This window comes from Berghia stephanieae, chromosome 4 (genome assembly GCF_034508935.2).
Source record: "Berghia stephanieae isolate SIO BIC M18660-M18661 chromosome 4, UCSD_Bste_1.3, whole genome shotgun sequence".
Lineage (NCBI taxonomy): Eukaryota > Metazoa > Mollusca > Gastropoda > Nudibranchia > Aeolidiidae > Berghia > Berghia stephanieae.
Genome location: NC_088363.1, coordinates 75,907,388 through 75,927,387, shown reverse-complemented (window position 1 = coordinate 75,927,387; position 20,000 = coordinate 75,907,388). Strand labels below are relative to the sequence as shown.

The 20,000-nt window shown below is 32.6% G+C and overlaps 1 protein-coding gene across 4 annotated transcripts in view; it reads right to left on the bottom strand.

Annotated features, from left to right (window-relative positions):
* Positions 1-4,287: 4,287 nt before the first annotated feature.
* The window catches only part of LOC144971254 (uncharacterized), a 16,728-nt gene continuing 1,015 nt past the window's right edge, over positions 4,288-20,000 (bottom strand). Inside the window, exons 2-9 of one of the 4 annotated variants that reach the window (XM_078911835.1) lie at positions 19,532-19,605; positions 11,041-11,842; positions 10,533-10,732; positions 9,404-9,465; positions 8,682-8,817; positions 8,202-8,298; positions 7,567-7,671; positions 4,288-5,840 (exon numbers count right to left, since the gene is read on the bottom strand). In XM_078911835.1, coding sequence (XP_078767961.1) covers positions 5,520-5,840; positions 7,567-7,671; positions 8,202-8,298; positions 8,682-8,817; positions 9,404-9,465; positions 10,533-10,732; positions 11,041-11,842; positions 19,532-19,551 — 1,743 coding nt within the window. In that variant the 5' untranslated portion in view covers positions 19,552-19,605 and the 3' untranslated portion in view covers positions 4,288-5,519. Of the gene's footprint in view, positions 5,841-7,566; positions 7,672-8,201; positions 8,299-8,681; positions 8,818-9,403; positions 9,466-10,532; positions 10,733-11,040; positions 11,843-15,601; positions 15,896-19,531; positions 19,606-20,000 lie in introns of those variants that run through there. The other 3 variants (XM_078911836.1, XM_078911837.1, XM_078911834.1) reach the window with 3 other exon arrangements.

The window sequence follows — 20,000 nt, the reverse complement described above, 5'->3', positions numbered from 1 at the left end:
TTCGGACAGAGACAACGCAGTTAACGGCCAAGTACACATTTTACAACTGAGTCCGGTGAGAGAAAGTGAGCAAAGTGCCTTTTCCAAGGGCTCAACTATGCGCCGAGCGAGGCTCGAGCCCAGGACCTTCCGGTCCAAAAGCGAGTGTCATACCACTACGACATAGCCGTACGTAATTTTAAAAAATATAATAAAAATAATCACACTAATATAATTATCTCACATTGTCATCATCATAGGCATTTCAAAACTACTAATAATACTACCACTACATATATCTTATCATTATAAAATATTACTCTCTCTCTCTCTCTCCATGAACATAACATACAAAGGCTGTCATTATTCCCAGACGCCTGTCTGGGGATAATAAAAATTCGTTATCCCCAGACAGGTGTCTGGGGATAACCAATTTTTGTTATCCCCAGACACCCTGTCTGAGGATACTATCCCCAGACGCATGTAGCAAGTGGGCAGAAAGATTTTATGCAAAATGCCAAACTAGGCGTGAAAAATACCAAAGATTCTGGAAAAAATACTAGTGGTTGTATCCCAAAACAGTTAATATATCAAGTGATATTTAACACAAGATGAAAGTAAATAGTGATCAAATGTCAAATCCAGCTCTTTTAAAAAAATATATTTTAAAGCAAATGGATCAATGAAATTTCTTTTGTTACTTTGATCTGAAAACGTCAAACTGGCAATTCGACTTTTTATTTTCAACCAGGAAGAAAGTTGTTAATCATCAAATCTGTTCATAGTTCACCAACCATTTAAATTTTCATTACCAACCTACCTGTTAACTTTATTGATCATCTCTTGTTTCTATAATTTGCTCATTCTGGCCACAATTTTGGGGACGACCGGGAATAATTTTTATGTCGCGGACGAATTCCTAGGCCATGGTGTTGTTCCAAAAACCCACACCTGTTATTTTCCTGTCTGCTTAGCACAAGACAATACAATTTAGTATCACACGTCCACAAAACTAGATCCAACAACATATTTTTATTCGAATCAGAGATGAAAATAACTACCAAAACAAGGAAGCAAAAATGGTGGAAATATGTTTAGCTCATATATGAATTTAAAATATTCCGATTGCGGTGTGGATAGGCAGCTCAGTGGGTAAGATTCACCACCAGATCCCGCGCCCCCCCCCCCCCCCCCCCCCCCCCCCACACTCATTTTTTTTTTTTTTTTACTTTTCTTTCTTTCTTCCCAATTGATTTTCATTGTTTTCACTTTTGTTCCGAGTTCCGAGCAAGAGTTTTTTTTTAATCAGTTGAATTTTTGATTTCTCCGATATATTATTTCATTATTTAATTTGCTCTAGATCTATTATTTTTTTTTTTTTTTTGTTTTGGTCAATGATAATAATAATAATAATAAATAATAATAATAATAATAATAATAATAATATATAATAATTGTAACTATTTATTATTATTATTACTATTACCATCATAATCATTATTATATTATTATCAATAATAGTATTATCTTTATTATTATACTCTTATTATCATCTATTACTATTATTATTATTATATTATTATTATTATTATTATTATTATTATATTATTATTATTATTATATTTATTATTATTATTATTATTATTATTATTATTATTATTATTATTATTATTATTATTATTTATTATTATTATTATTATTATTATTATTATTATTATTATTATTATTATTATTATTATTATATTATTATTAATTTTAGGTTCATTATTATTTTATTTTGACTAACTTAGTATTTTTTTTGTAATTTATGTTTAAATTTCCGTTTCCGAGATGAATTTCTTAAATTTTTTTATATTTTGAAACCAATTTTGTTATTTTTTTGTTTGTTTTGTTTTCTTCTCCTCTAATCTGAACCATTTGTTGTATTTCTTATTGTCTCTTCTGAATTTTCTGATATTCTGTTTGTTTGCTTTTTAATTATTCATTCTTTTAGACACTATTTGAGATCGGAGTGGGGACGAATATATTTGCTAGAAACTAGAAAAAAACAAAGAGAGAGAGAGAGAGAGAGAGAGAGAGAGAGAGAGAGAGAGAGAGAGAGAGAAGAGAGAGAGAGAGAGAGAGAGTTAATAATAAAAAAAAAGAGGTGGGGGGAGGATGGATGGGACATTTATCCCTTTCAACGTTCTGTAAAAAGAAGACGGAATTAAAAAAAAAAAAAGTGACGTTACCAGGATTCGAACCCACAACGTCGATTATGGGCAAAGTTCCAGGGCCGACGACTAAACCATTCGGCCATGACACCCACTTCGAAGTCGACGCATATTTGTATATGTAGTAAGAACTGATTTTAATGTTGGTTAATTTTATGTTTTTATAGATATTTTATTAACTTTCCTTATTTCTATGTGCATCTGGAAACATTCCATATTCTGGAATGTGGATAGATTGTTTAAAAGAGCGGAGTTTCAAATATGCGTCTGGGGATAATGAAAATTCGTTATCCCCAGACAGGTGTCTGGGGATAACAAATTTTTATTATCCCCAGACAGGTGTCTGGGGATAATCACAGCGACATACAAAACCCAATTATAAAAAAACAGCCCCCCCCCCCCCCCCCCCCCCAAAAAAAAAAAAAAAGTTTTGAAAAAGTATGGACGATGCATGCTGTGTCGGCCATAATAAAGATAATAACAATAACTGAATGAAAAGTATTTTTTTAAAGGACCCTGAGCCTGGAATGTAGTGAGTAGTGAGTACCTACTCGAAACCTCTTGATCTTGATAAAATGAGCAACCTTTTGACTGGGGATCGAACATTGAAACACCTGGTTTTAATCGCCTGACATGGAAGGCTGATTTAAATTATTTGGGGGGGGGGGGGGGGGAATTAGTATTTTAATTTTTTTAAAGCCCTGTTATTGTTATTTTTCACAAAATAAAGTAATACAGTTAAGTAATTCGCGGTAGCGACAAATGTGTCGTCAGCTGATGCACAATCAACAAACACACAACCCCAAAGCATGTTTAGTTATAAAAATAAGAAATGAATTAAAATGTGCATTTCGTATGCTTACCTTGTAAACTGAGTATTCTGTGACTTGAAAAGAGTGAAGAATTACCAAAGTCCGTCAAAATCAACTTGTAATAATAGAGTGATTGTGATGAGATGAAGTGTTCACTTTTTGACTTCCAGATAATTCATTGTTTATTGCAGTTCTATCCGTATAAAATGTTATATTTTTAGTAATTACGCAAATTCTATTTTTAGTAAGAGTACAAATAAGCTCTGGCGTTATTTGCAGTGGTAGTACAAATAAGCGTAGCCTTAAAGGTTTTACAGTTCTTGTGTCAGTAAAAAGGAATAAAACTGGATAGTAAAAAAAAAAAAAATTATAGATAAAGGTATAATTCTAAGCATAAAAGAAAAAGTGAGACAAATGGGGAATTGGCTCAAATAGGGAACTGATGTCGATTCCAAGAGCACGCTATCAGTGTGCTTAGTTTGAGAGCCCTAAAAGTCTCATCCAGATACAAGCACAGGTCCCCACTTAGAGAACCACACTCAAGAGTTTACAAACCATTATTATACAAAAAAATGTAACAATACATTACAGAGACATTATTTATAAGGGAAAAATAAAATATAATCTCCAAAAACCATAACCATACATTTGACTGTTTCCCTCTCAGCCAACGACTCCGGCCAGGGCCAGAACAAAATTAAGTAATTCCATTCCAAGATAAAGTCAGAAAGCAAACTCAGAAAACAGATATAAGAGGATACAAGACACAGCAAGTGACCTCCTGCCCACTATGGGAAGTAAAAAAGAACACCACCCAGTAATATTTCCTTAAGGATTATTGGAAGACAATTACTTCCCTTCCAAAGTTTTACTCAAACGTGAGACATTTTTGGAGTAAACTGTACAGAGCTAGATACTTAAGTCAAAGACTTGTTGCTCCAAAAAGAAAATCACTTAACGCATGTTTGTTACATCTGTCGACTCTCAGAAAAGATAGTAGCTGATACCAAGTAAAGCCAATTGTCTCATTCCAGAACAAGGGCACACAGCACAATAACTAATAAACAGATGTGGAATGACTCTGTAGATGATTATTCATGATTTTTACCCCAACTCAGTAACACACTAGTCCCATGGACTGGTTATCAAATGATCCATAAATGAAAAGGAACTCAAACAGTTGTTCTACATTGAAATTTTCAATGTAAAATATGATTATCAAACAGCTATTCAATGTCATCCAGTTTACCAATCGAATATGAACTCAACAAAATAGTAACTAGTACTATTCATATAAAATTTATTACTATAAATCAATACATTATATAAAATAAAAATATTGACCACTATTTTGTTCTTTAAACAAAGACGCACACACAAACACATGCATGCACAGTAACAAAACAACAATCATGTGCAACAATTCACAAAGAATTTAATTCAGTGGAATCCGCATAAAATCAACACTCTTAAAGTCAACCTTTGCTTAAAGTAAACACGTCTTGTTGGTTACAATGTTTTGTTCTGTATTCAAATGTTTTCCATTGATAATGGATAAAGTCAACCAATCTTTCTAGTCCGCTAGTGTTAGCTTTATCAGAATTCTACTGTGTCCTCAACCTTTTTAGCTGAAAATGTTTGCATTTTACGTGAGAGAAAGAGAGTTGTCCAGTTCACAGTATAATACAATTTATAGAAGATACCAGTTGGTTGATTTTTGCTGAGTTTGGATATGTCAGATTGTTTTATTAACACCTTTGTAATATTGGTTATAAACATTTATAGTAGTCAGTGTAGTTGTGAATTCCTAGCCAGAATGCAAGTATGATGATACTTTCATTTTTAAAGCTGACTTCATGAAAACACAGACTTCAGAGTTCAACATTGTTGCCTATATTTTGATGGTTTAAAGAAATGACTCTTTTGCAGTTTTCATCATAAGAATCAATTATAAACTCTGGCACAGTGAAACGGTAAAGGCAGTTTCAACTGGTATTTCTCACAATCTTATCATAATCACACAACTATGTATGTTCCAGATGTTCATTTTTGGTCTTCAAGATAATTGTTCTGCTAAAATAAATAAAATAAATACATTTAACAGCAAAACAAGAAGTGTTTGTGATCTTAAATTTAAATTTTATGTTTTTAAGACATCTAAGCTGCACTGTGAACTCCCAAGCCAAAAATGAACCTCAACCCAGATATTTACACTCATCAAAAAATCAAAAATCAGAAAATAAATGTATTGTTCCCTCAATATTTATGAAGTTTCTGATTGGTGAGAACGCTATAAGTTGAGCCCTGGTAAACAATACTTAATATAGGTTAATAACTAAATATCATACAGACATATATTTAAAAAATAAATCCATAAAACAGTTTTGAGAATATACTGCATTCAAACTATATCACAGACATGATTAATTGATTATTCTAAGGTTTCATAATTTATATTCCACACTTACTGCATCACCATTCAAACTTATAGTATTACAATAACAAACAAGATTTCTTAAAACTTTTCTTCTTTCTCTAATTCTCTCTTCTGCCTTAATCGTTCCATTTCATACATTGTGGAATATGTTGCTTGTAAAATTCTGTCAGTTGTTCGTTTGACATCACCGCTTCGTCCACCAGCAGCACTGCTTTGATTCAATGTTGTTGACCCATTGACACTGTTTTGCTGTACACTGGATGGGAGAGTTAAATTGAGTGTTGTATCCATATAATGTTTTCTCCACCTAGGCAAAATTTGAGAATGGGATGATGGACGGCTCAAATGCCATTGAGTTTGGTTGTGAACTGTTGCAAGTCTCTCAGCTTCTGCCAGAGTCTATAAAAGAAGATAAAAAGAAAAGAAAAACCAATTAAATTGATTAACAGCAACTAAAACAGAGCAAGCCCTCAGCATCCTAAATTTGTGAAATATATTGTTCAATTTCTAAACGTGATGAAATCTGTCAAAGACATACATTCATTGCTTAAAATACAGAAGTCAAATCAGCATCCATCACACAGTTCCCGCTTTGATTTGGGGGGGGGGGGGATGTTTCCTGATGTATTCCATTTTATACACAGTTGCAGCATTAAACAGACAATAGCAATTGGTTCCTACCCTTTGGATAGGACACTACTCCATAGCAAAGTATTTTCTTCCAGATCTAACAGACCCAGCTACTTAATCACTGCTGTTTAGACAGGGGAGGTCAGAAAAAAGCTCCCAACTTCACAGAGGATCAACTGAGTAATGGGCATGTCCTAGCTCAAAAAAATCAACAAAGTAGAAATTCAAATGAATCAACACGAGAAAAGTAGAGAGTGGTAAAGAGGCTACAGTGGTTTGCGTTAGGTTAACCACCCTTGGAATAAAAACTCTGACATCAAAGGAAACTACAAGTACAAGAGACTGGTCATCTGGAATGTGAGAAAAGAGTATCAAAATAGCAAAGGCAAAGAAGAACTATAAATATGAACTGATTGAAGTCAGTAAAAGGCAAAAATGAACTATAAAAACGAACTGATTGAAGTCAGTATCAATTCCAGTATCCTTAGACACAGCGAAACAAATAATCAAAACAAATAAGAGAGAAGAATGGATGAACAGTTGGGCAATGAGCACCACGGGTAGATGTATGTTTTCCCATATGACCACTCCTGTAAAGACTGATTGCCTAAATAAGCTCAGAAGACACCAGCAAAGCATCATCTTTCAACTAAGAACACAACACATACCGCTCAACAACCATTTAAGCAAAATTACAAAAGACACATCCCCTTCCTGCCACCTATGTCAACACCCCAATGAAACAGCAACACACCACTTGCTTGAATGTCAACCTCTTGAAGATCTGAGATGCACATTCCTCCCACCAAATCCAAGCATCAGTAACACACTTTATAGTCACCTGGAACAACTACAAAAGACATCTAACTTCTACATCATGGCACAAGACCGAAGGGCTAGAGCTCAGGTGGTCGCTGGTTCGGATAAGTAAGTAAGTAAGTAAGATTGAAGTCAGTAAGACACTTTTCATCAGCCTATTTATTTAATCTTTCCAACACCAAACTGTATCGTCTTAACACCATTTTGAATGATCATAAATCTAGCAACTGTTTTTCTCTTAGCTTCGTTTTTCAACATTATGTCCTCATTTCATGTATAATTGTTTACATTTTGATAATAGAAAACCACAAGTGTCAACCATAATCCATGTTCTGTGCCATTAAATTTTCACATAATTTCCATTTCATTTTCTTCTGGATTCACAGTCTCAAGAACCATATTTGCATTATTTATTCCTTATATTATGACATGTAAGAAAACTCTACTTAAATAAATAAATAAAAAATAAAGCATCCAAATTCTCCTTCCGACAACTTTTTAAAAAAAAATGACTGACAATACTGAATTGTGTTGTTATCGGTGTGCATTGAAATAAATATATTTTTAAAAAATTAATTAAAATTTTGAACAACAAACAAATAATTGGTGTTCAAATCAGAAAACAATTTGAATATGCCAATTGAGTACATTTGAATGACTAGGCTTAAATACTTACAGTGGTCTGTGAATTGATTTGAGTTCCTGCATCAGCTGCAAGACTCAATGTCTTGGCAGGAGGCATCATACTCGGCACTGTATTTTCCCACCCTAGGAGACAATGCTATAAGAAACAGAACAAGTAAACTTTATTAAACAAAACTAAGTAATAGTCAAAGTCAATACCAAGCAGTTAGAGACTGTGGACTGTAAAATGCAATGTACAAAAATGAATATGTATAAGCTTAAAAAAAGAACAAAATTACTGCTAAACACTGAACTTTTCTGGCTCCAAAATCCTTTTTCAACCAATAACAATAACAGTAAAAATGTTATTTCATACCATTTATTGATATCGATTGAGGAAGAGTAAAAACAGCAACAGTAAAAGCGAACTGTTATTTGTTATTGGCTCAAGAATGGTAATGAGCTGGAAACATTCCGCCTTTAATATTTCAATCTTATTTGAATGTTACATTCATTTTTGTTCAAAAACTGTATAATCTACGCTTCAGCAAGGGCACAAAGCTTTAACTTTTAAAAAATGAGGTTCTGCACACTGTCAGTTATCTGGTCTATTGTTGAATAATTTCATAGCATTTGACATATAAAAATAAAAAATTATTATTCTGAAACAAATAAAGTATATCTTACATCCATCAGTGCACAAGAGTCACTTCCATCAAAACTGCCACGTCGATGGGGTTTTACTCTGTGTGGGGTCTGTAGAGTTGATCGTGGGATGCTTACTCTGAAATATTAATATTGTAGATTATATTTTTAATTAAACAAGAAGTTAAACAAAAAAGATAAGAAGACTATTTCAGGGTCCTCAAGCCATCCTGCAGTAATTAGTAGGATCTGTCTGGTAGATATATCAGAGGGTAAACTACAATAGATCTGAATCCTATAAAAAGGGTAACAAGTAATTGATAATGTCTATTTAGTACTATAGAAACTATAATAAAGTCTGTTGAACATGTGGTTTTGAAGAAAAACTTGAAACAACAAAAATATTCAATTTCATTGCTTGACTGAGACAATGGGGTTTAAAAGATACATATTCACCATTTTAAAAATATTCCTGACTTGTTATTTAAAACTCCCACATACAAATGAAATTTTCTATCTCACCTGACAAAACGAGGGTTTTCTTTACTTGGATCTTTTCTTGAGGACTTCTTTCCATCTTTATCAAAATCATCTTCAATCAAATCTGTAGTAAGAGGCTCAGTAAATAATCTTTCATTCACAACAAACGGACGGACTTCTGAAAACACAAACAGGTAAATGTACACAAATGAAGAGCAAAGATACTCAATATACTTCTTAGTTACAAATAGAGAGCTATTCTGCTGTAAATAGATATTCGTAAAATAATGCACAGTTGTTATCAATCAATTGTTTTACATCGTTCTTATGGTGAGCCAATTGTCTTAAAGCAAGATAAGAGTGCTGGGATTGCGTGCAACCAGATTATTATGACATCAGTTGTGAAAGTTACTGAAGAACTTTAATATCAAAAGATTTTCACATTCATTTTTGATAACCGTACAGTATGGATTTAATAAAGAAACAAAAATAAACCACCCCCCTCACCCCCCAAAACAATGCAACAAAACAAAAACAAACCCACACACATACAAGTAAGAAAATGTTTTGTGAAACATATATGTCAGTGAGATCTTACCATTAACCCTGTCAACTTACGGTGTGAAAGGGAAATAATTTACTTTCCAGAGTAGAGACAGAGCAAGAAGGGCCGTGCTGGGATTGCATGGACACTTTAGCTAAGTCTGTTGATCTGACATAGTGAAAATGGATCAACAACCTCTCAAAATGCCAAAAAAACTTACTTGGTTCAGTGAGTGCTTCAACAACTGGTTCAGGTTCGCTGTCCACCAAAGTATAAGGACTTCTGAAAATGAAATAATCAGTAAAGAGTAAGAAAAATATTTCAACCTACTGCCTGTCACCACTACATTAAGTTGTTAAATCAGATGACCAAATCAAAGTAACTAATCATCTCAACCTACTATGCAGATGCTGAAGAATAAGTTGAGCAGTTTAAAACAACTTTTTTTTCTTTCATTCTCCTCAATAACTCATACCAGGTATAACTCTAGCTTCATAGTTTTGACTAAAAATTAGATCATTATTGATTAATTCACCTTGACATAACACTGGTTTAAGACAACAGGTTACAAATCTCAAAAAAAAAAAAAATTATAATAAAATAATTCACTATATAACTTGTAAAAAAGATATTATGTATGCAAAATATTAAATTCTTTTTAAAAAGAAAGCGATTGATGACACACACGCCTGTCTTATCCTTTCATTCTTTGGATATTGGCAAATGATTCCAAAACTAAAAGTAGAGTAGTTTTAGACTATATCAATAGTGACAGTGGTCAGACACATTCAAAACAGGCATTAAGTAGAAAGTAGAAAATATGTGAATCATTTAACAGTGACTTTCCACTAATTGTGGAAAGTCATGGTTGAATGATTGTATTGTTTGCATTACAATCCTAAATATGCCCCAAAATTCTTACTTTTTAATTTTAGGAATATTTAATGAACTTTGAAGTTGAATTGTTCATTCCACTTCCACAGAGCAATCAATAATTCAAATTATCATCTATTTTCAAGACTTTAATTTTCTCAAAATCACTTTTGAAGTGACAGAGAATATGTACACTATAGACGAATACCATTACTTTTATTATAGTTGTTATTAATATTATTATTACGGTTATTATTAATATTATAATAATTATTATAATTATTATTATTATTATCATCATTTTTATTATTATGTTATCTATCCTGACATCATCCTCGATACACTACAACTATAAGCTCAATAATAATTTAAGATAAAGGCCAAGGGGTTTAGAGTTCCCGTAGAAAGATATGAATTTGAATATATTACGAAATTGATTAAATAGACAGAAATTAGGGATAAATAAATTAACTCACTCATTGTAAAATTGGTTGTTGCATTCATTCTTGAAAGCTTTGCGAAAATCACAAATTTCATCAAAAAAACTTTCAGATTGGTCCACCATGTTTTGTTCATTGTCCAGCAATGCTGCAATCCAGTCATATCCCAACAAGCGTGGGTCTCCCATTGAGACTTCATTATTATCCACTGAGTTAAACCTAACTCTTGAGTTGAGCTAAGAGAGAGTGGGTTTACATATGAGAATCATAAAGCATTCAAAATAGTTAAATAATTTCAACATGTTAGTTTAAGGGGGTGTGGGGGGTGGCTATGGTATACTCATTGGTTCACTCGCATAATTTATGTCTTCTATCCCAACACTAAGTACAATTTGTTTTTTGTACACCATTTTCTCAAAACTTTTAGCTGTAAAAACGCAACATTCTGATTACATTTCATTACTTGAGATGAAAATATATTTAGATTTTTTTAGCAGTATCTTTATATTTCAATGTCAAAAATGAAAAAAAAAACCCAACTTACCCCTCTTTTTGAAAGATTGTAGTAGTTTGTTGAATTGAGTAGAGACTTTGGTTTAAAACTTGCTTCTTTTACCCAGTTCTTGAATTGTCTGTCATTTCCTTCATCTTGTAATTGATCCTTAAATGTAACAGAAGGACCTTGGTGAATAGCTTTATCAGGATTTTTCAAACCTTTCTCTTTCATTTGATCGTTTTTGTAATCTTCAACATTCGTGAGAGATTTTATGCCATCACTTTGATCTATGTGAATGTTGCTATAGTTGAAATTTAGAAGTCTCTCATCTTCAAGTTCTTTAAGTTCTTTTGGGTTTAGCTTGGTCTCAACTAAAGTATGTCTATCAATAAGGTGTCGCTTTTGCCGCCTGCTTGGAGAAATGTCATTATCTTGATTGAGATCGCTTGATACATCATGCAACAGCTTGTGATTGGAGTACAAGCCATAATCTGAAAGTCCATCAGTTCCTGATGACTGACAATTTTCTTTATCTGACACGTAAGTAGTGTTCATGTCAAGAACTTCATTCTTATCATTTGTTGAAGACTTAGTCAAGCTCAAAAGTTTGCTTCTGGCATAGGTGGGTTTGAGCTCGGTATCAGCATCCTTTGAGATATTTACATGGCCAGTGATATCTTTACCAAAGTTGGAAACAAATTTTTTGTCCATAGAACCGGGATCATATTGAGATTGCTTTGATGAAAGCAAATTATCTCTGACAGATTTTTGGGACACTCTCAGTTGGGTAAGTAGATTCCGACATTCCTCCCTCAGTTGAAGGTCCATGGTTTCAAGAGAAGAAAATACCCTGAGAATAAAGGAAAATACGATAATTGATCTAAAACTTGCATTCTAGTAAATTTCCTATATCATTAATAATTTGCAGTTTATTTTGTTCCACATTATAAGAAACATGTCATATGAAAAGCAAGAGAAATACCGTACTGTCCCCACGGTTTTTTGCCATTTCAAACGCCAAAATTTGCCATAAAAATGGTAAAATTTACCAAAAATTTGCCGCTAGTTTTACAAAAATCAAACAATTAAAACAACATGTATGGTAAAAAATTGACACACATAGGGCATTTTGTAGAATATTGATGTCACAACATGTCAACATGAATTTATTTATATTTTGAATGGTTTGAAATAATAATATAATAATAATAATAATAATAATAATAATAATAATAATAATAATAATAATAATAATAATAATAATATTAATAGCCAAGTAAGTAAGTAAGTAAAAAAAAAGAAGGAGAAGTAATCAAAATATTTTATTAACTATTTAGCTTCTTAAAATTTGGGAAATCAAAGTAAACAATCGCATAAAAAATTCATAATTAGAGAAAAAAATAACTATTCACAAGGAAAGAGAAACAAAATCCATTTTCAAATGGGGGCAAATTGAATTTGTATTCTCTACTTACTATCCAATTTTGAGCATTATTATTATTGCTTTATATTTCAATCTAGGCCTAATGGCTAATGGGTTTTTGAATGAAAAACATGGGGGAAAAAAGGTGAAAAACAAATCTTGGGATCTCCAATAGCCCCAGCTAGGCCATAGAGGTGGGAGGCTCGGCCCACAGACTACTAGGATCTATGGCTAGGCCTAGACATGTTTGTACGTTATTTAGTGCCAATTTTGGATGCTAGCAGTGAAAGTTGCCGTCTTTTCACAATTTTTCATAGCTTTTGTTGGGTCTTTTTAAACAAAAAAAATCGTCAATTTAGCCTAAAAACGGCAAAAATTGCGGATTTTTGCGGCCAAATACAAAGTTGCGGCTTTTTGCGGCCAAGGGTGAAATTTGACATTTTCGGCCGCGAAAAACTACAGGGACAGACCGTACACCATCAGAATGCAGTCACGTTAACATTATAAAAATTCTCCTGAATGAACATGGCCTGACCCAATAAGTGGCCTCTCCGACTCAAAGATCAGGACACATTTTGGATTGGTTGATCACCAAAACACCCTCTCCAGTTGAAAACATTGACAACCTGATTCTGGTCATACATCAAAGAAACAGCAGGAAAAAAATCAAGATACTGTCAAGAGCAACAAAAAGGATAGAAATTAGTTCATTAAAAAATGATGTCAGAATAACTGGAAAGAATGAATGTACCAACAGCACAGAACTATGAGGTTCTATTGGAACCAAGTCCCCTTTTAGCACCCAAATGTGTTAAACTAGACAATTCAGCAAAAAGAGTAGAAGAGTAATAGTAGTAGTAGTAGTTAAATAATGTTATCCAAAATGTGTTATTGCATTTAAAATAAAATTAATCGAAAAACAAACCAAAAATCCAAACTTAAAATGACAATCCAAAGACATCAAAAATAATCCAAAAATAGTCAGTTTGGATTTAAATAATCCAACCTGGCAATCCTGCTAGACCGGGTGACGTGAGAATTGCAGTGATAGCCCATTTCAACCTCAAAATTGGTCAAATAGAATCCAGAAACACTATTAACACTTTGACCCACTGAAATAACTCAGGTTTTGATTAACCAATAAAGAAATAATATCAACTAGACTAGGAAAAAATATTGATAATAATAATAATACTACTACTAATAATAATAATAATATAATAATAATGATAATAATAATAATACTAATAATAATAATAATAATAATAATAATAATAATAATAATAATAATAATAATAATAATAATAAAAATAATAATAACAATAATAATAATAATAAAATAATAATAATAGAATCACGATTCTCCTCAATCTGAGTGACAGGACTACTTCGCTGAACAAACACCTTGTTGAAAATAGCCAAAAGCCTTCCATTGGTCTAATCTCACCCCGAATGAGAGAGCAAGCCCGGGTGAGAATAGAGTAATAAAGGCAGCCATCAAAATTTGATTCAACACAGTGTCTATTCCGAACCGGTGTTTGGAACAGTAGAATTTACCCATTCCCAACCATTGTTGTGAATAGTAGAATTGGGCTATTCCCAACCACAGTTTTCTTTTGTAAGCTAGCCCAAAAGACCAAGATCGCGAAATTTTACGTAGTCACGTGATTTAGGTAGCTAAAGGAGGTTACTGATTATCTTTTGATTTGATGGTCTACTTGTACTAACTTGTAGGGAAGATGACAGGAAATATTGAAGTCCTAGTAGTAGGAGCACAAGGCCCTATCCTATGTGAATGTGTGTTCATGTTTGGTGTGATGTTGAGATAACGATTCCACATTCCATTCCCCTCTCTTACTAAATACACATCTAAGTGAGGCCTGTTGGCTACGTCACTTTGCGTGGCACCACAATGCATGATTGACCCCTTTCCCTCTTCCCACAACCAATTCCCATCCCAATCTGCTTTACTTTATCAATGGAAAAAAAGGAGAAAATCAAAGTACCAGCTAGGCTGAAATTATTAAAATTGTTCTCGATTCTCACTGAAAATTTAATTATTTTTCAACAATACAAGTTAGTGGTTTCTAATTTCTAGGCATCATTTTCCAAAGAATTTCAAAAACAAATGGAATTAAAAATGCCAAGCGGATGCAACCTTGCCAAAACTATTTTCTAGCCATTTGAAAATGGGCCGATTTATCATCAACATCTCATTTAAGCTGCAGATTTTCGGCCATGTGTCACTTCTTGGGTTAAATACTTTACCAACAAACACCAATTGGGAATACGCAAGTTGTACTACTACAGTATCCCTAACACCGGTTGGAAAAAGGCAAATTTGACTATCCCCAACACCGGTTGGGAATAAGCACAGGCACTGCACAGCCTTGGCTTTGGATTCAACATCCCTACAACAAATCCGTGCAACTTAATAATAATAATAACGCTTAATAATAATAGATCTTTATTGTCCATAAATATGGCAATTTGTCATTTAGTTACACTTGTTATAACGTTATATGATAACTATAACATTGAACAGATATTTCACTCCTACTTATTCTCTCTCTCTCTCTCTCTCTCTCTCTCTCTATCTCAAAAGGCCAAAACAATTCTGATCTTATCAAGATTACCTATCACTATCACATTGACAACTCAAACTCACACTCACACATGCGCATGCACACATATACAGAAACAACATTCAAAACAATAATGATCTCATTTATTCAAACCAATCAAGGGTACTGTGACCGTTTCAAAATAAAGAAGCAACACAACCGTTTTGTGAGGAGGCAAAGAAGATCCCAGGAGTCAGGAGTTTTCAACACAGCAGACAACGCTTATTATTGACATCAACTAAAAAAACTCAGTCTTTTGGATGTCTTTTTTTAAATTTTAATTATCATCATGGAAGGGTGGGGACGGGAGAAGAGTGAGATAGAGTAAGTGTATTAATCATCTGACATTAATTTCAATCTCATTCATTTCAATTTCATCGTCATCATCATTCTCATTCATGCGGAATTAAATTAATCATTAATTCTCTCTCTCTCTCTCAACAACTTAAGCATTAAGAAACTCCCGTAGAATCGGAGGTACTTAATTATGCTTTGCCATGCAAGAATTGGGTCGAACATCAGACTATAGTGATACATATCTATGACTATGGGTCGAACTAACTTGTACTTGTAATTGCCAGCTCTTAGACTCAGACTTGTTGAACTTGTTGGAGCTTGTTTTGTTCCCTTACTTTCCAGCGACAAAATGATTCTTATCAAAGCAAAGCTGCAACAATGGGAATCGTTGATGCAAATATATGATATACTGTCATAGGAATTAATAAAAAGTAATAATATAAATATGGCATTTGAAACCTTACAAAGTACAAAGAAAAAAATCTAGAAGGAGGATTCACTTTGGTTCAAATAACACCGCATCCGACATTTTGGAAGTTGTCATCACGTGATGAATTATAAACATTCCATTTTAATGTTTCGATGTTTATGAAAGTATCGCATTATAAAAATGATATGACTTACTTGACTTACTTGACTTAGATGCCTTTCGCGTCTCGACCGAAAGATCGGGTCGCCTTGGCTGTTTCCAGTATTTCCTGTGTGAGGTGTCTCCAATATTGCCGGTCCTCTGCTAGGGTTCTCAGATTTTCAAGGTCCCCTGCCGTTATGAGACTAATGCTTTGTCCAAGTGTTGTGAGGTTTTTGTTTAGGATCACAGGGAGTGTTGTGATCGGTCTTCCTCTGAAAAGGTTCCCGTGTTTTTGGAAGTATCCCGACATGGCTTGGTTTGCTGGTATGTTTTTGTCCCTGCGTAGTATGTGACCGAAAAGTTGCCATCGTTGTTGTAAAATGTCAAGGGAGATTGGTCTTTCTTTTGTGATCTTATAGAGTGATTCATTTGAGATCTTTTTGGGGTATTTGATGTCCAGTACCCTTCTTAGCTGTGTGCGATGGAAGGCATCCAGATGTTCTTCTTCGGATTTTGTCAACGCCCAAGTGCCGCAGTTATACAGAAGTACCGGTTTTACAAGAGCATGGTACAGTTTCAGTTTGGTTTTTCTCTTTATTTTGTCACCTCTAATCCATACATTGGTGAGTTTACTGAGTGCGGCGTTTGATAGCTGTTTTCTTCTTTGTACATCCTCGGTGTCTCCAATTAGTGAGCCGACTTTCTTTGTTCTTTTCCATTCCTCTTTGTTCCTCGATATTGTTGTAAATTCGGTTTTATTGGCATTGACTTGGAGGTTATATTTCATGAGGGTATTTTGTATGATGTCTATATTTGCTGGTGTTGATCCAATAAAATCGACATCATCTGCATAGGCGATTTCTCTAGGGATTGCATTCTCAATATGAGTCGTTGGTTTTGGAATGACTTTTCGAACTTCTTTCAGAGCGTGTTCTAAGTATATTGTGAACAGAATCGGGCTCAGACTATCTCCTTGGGGGGGGTCCCGATGTTACTTTCGAACTGCGTCTGTTTTGTGGCCCCGTATATCCTTGGTTGTATCTTTGTGTTGCTGAGGAGAAATCGGATTATTCGGAGCTCGTCTTCGTCTACTATTTCTGTTAATATCTCCAAAAGTTTTCCTCTGTCGATCGTATCAAAGGCTGCGGACATATCGATTCCGGTTATTGTTATGGATATGTTTTCTTTGAGTGCCTTTGCTGCCAACCATTTATGTGTCCATACAACGTCCGATGTGCTTCGGTCTTGGCGAAACCCGCTTTGGCTATGTGATAGGTATTTTTTCTATTTTCGGTCTAATTCTGTTGAGGACAATAGTTGACAGTGTTTTTCTTATGGTATTCAGTAATGTTATTGGGCGCAGGTTGTTTACGGGTCCTTTCGTTTTTCCTGGTTTTTGTATTGTAATTAGGACACCGCTGTTTATGTCCCGTCTTTGTGTGTTGAGAATGTTTTGTTCATTATGTTTGCAATGCTCAGATCCAGGGAGAGTGTACCGCATTTCAGCAATTCAGCGGGAATTTCATCTTCGCCTGGGGATCTGTTATTGTTTAGGCACTTTATGCTATTTCTAACTTCAGTTGTTGTGATGCGGTTGTTTAGGTCTCTAGGGTTTCCTGAGAAGGGCGATATTTGTGAGACTTGTTTGTGAAATTTCTGCTGGAAGTGGTCAGTTACAATGTCAAGGATATCGTTGGGATTTGTTGTCTGTTTGCCAAATTTATCCTGTAGTTTTGGGTTCTCGAATGGTTTTCGGTTCAGAGATTTCGTCGCTTTGAACATAGACGATGCGTTATTTTTGGACTTTTCTATGTCTTCCACTTTTTTGTCTAATTCCTCGTTTCTGTGTTTTATTGTAAGTGATCGAATTGAATGCAGTATTTTGTTTCGTTCCGTTTTCAGGTTTATTATTTCTTCCGAGTCTTTCGTGTTTTGTATCCTGATCCTAAGTTCTTTTTGTTGATATACATGATATGCATTTGATAAATCAAAAGGGTATTTTCGTGCGAGCGCGCACATGCACACGTCCACACACACACACACACACACACACACACACACACACTATATATATATATATATATATATATATATATATATATATATATATAAATATATGAGTGTTGGTGGGTACTTGTAATAATAATAATAATAATAATAATAATAATAATAATAATAATAATAATAATAATAATAATAATAATAAGAAAATAATAATAATATAATAATGATAATAATAATAATAATGATATGATGATGATAATAATAATATAATAATAATAATAATAATAATAATAATAATATAATATAATAATAATAATAATAAAAAATAATAATAATAATAATAATAATAGGAGATAATAATAATAATAATAATAATAATAATAATAATAATAATAATATAATAATAATAATAATAATAATAAAATAATAATAATAATAATAATAATAATAATAATAATTAATAATAATATAATAATATAATAAATAATAAAATAATAATAATAATAATAATAATAATAATAATAATAAATAATAATAATAATAATAATAATAATAATAATAATAATATAATAATAATAATAATAATAATAATAATAATAATAATAATAATATAATAATAATAATAATAATAATAATAATAATAATAATAATAATAATAATAATAATAATAATAATAATAATAATAATAATAATAATAATAATAATAATAATAATAATAATAATAATAATAATAAATAATAATAATAATAATAATATAATAATATAATAATAATATAATAATAATAATAAATAATAATAATAATAATAATAATAATAATAATAAATAATAATAATAATAATAATAATAATAATAATAATAATAATATATAAATAATAATAATAATAATAATAAAATAATAATAAACTAATAAAACAACACATACACGAACATACACACATACACCAATATTACTCACTAACATTAGTAACTTATTCTGACGAAAGACAATTGAATTGATAAATTATAACAACAAGCAAACAAACAAACAAACAAACAAACCAAACACGCAAACAAAGTTCAGTTATACAGTGGAAATTGTCAGTCTGAACTTAAGACCAAAATTGGAATAAAATAAACTTGAAATAAAAATTAGAATCAAGGCGTATCTATTCTGTGAGCGAAACTATTCGTAAGCTCTGGAAAAAAGTTCTGTCTTAATGTGCTTTTTTGAAAGACTGGCTGTCCCTAATTAATTAGTTTAACATATGGGGAGAGCTCATTCCACAAGATGGGGACACTTATAGAAAAAGACATATTACTAAGGGATAATCTGGTTCTTCGGACGATTAAGAGATCTTCCATTTTGGATTATAATGATGAATAAATCCACGAGGTACACTAGAGCTTGATTATTTATGTATTTAGGTATGACCAACTTTACACGCTTTAAAAACAACCTTTCACTAACTGGCAACCAATGGAGATTATCTATAATTTCTTTTGTAGGGTCATTGGATATTTAAAATCAATTTTGCGGCTCTGTTTTGAATATGCATTTTGCAAACGTTGTACTTGTAGATACTAGAGTGCTCGATACTATTAATTAGAGTATGTAAAATAAATAAATGATGAACACTCACATTTTCTTTGTCATGAGCATCTAATAGATGATAATGTCAACAAACAATGGAAGCCTTACAGTCATGTGTTGTTCCTTAAGAAGAATGGATTTCAGATTAAAATGGGTCCTTGTGTATTGTGTTTGTTTTTTCCCTACATTATGTCATGTTACTTTTCAATTGTGCGCGATAGAAAGCAAATAGCTTCCGACGCCTATACAAATCAAGCACTGTTCATTTTTCACTTATTTTGAGCTATCGATTTTTTTCCGGTTTTTAAAAATAAACTTTCTTCTCTCCCCCCTCGTGGTACGAGTCTCCAGCTAAAGAACCATATTGCTCAGTAATAGTTGAACTTGGGATTTTCTAGCATTTTTCTTTTACTAAATTTGAGCAGCTTGATGGTGCTGTGTTTGAGAAAGCCAAAGGTGAAATTTATGTGACTTATGTGTGTGACCCACTTCTCAAAACGGTGTTATGTTGGGAAGGA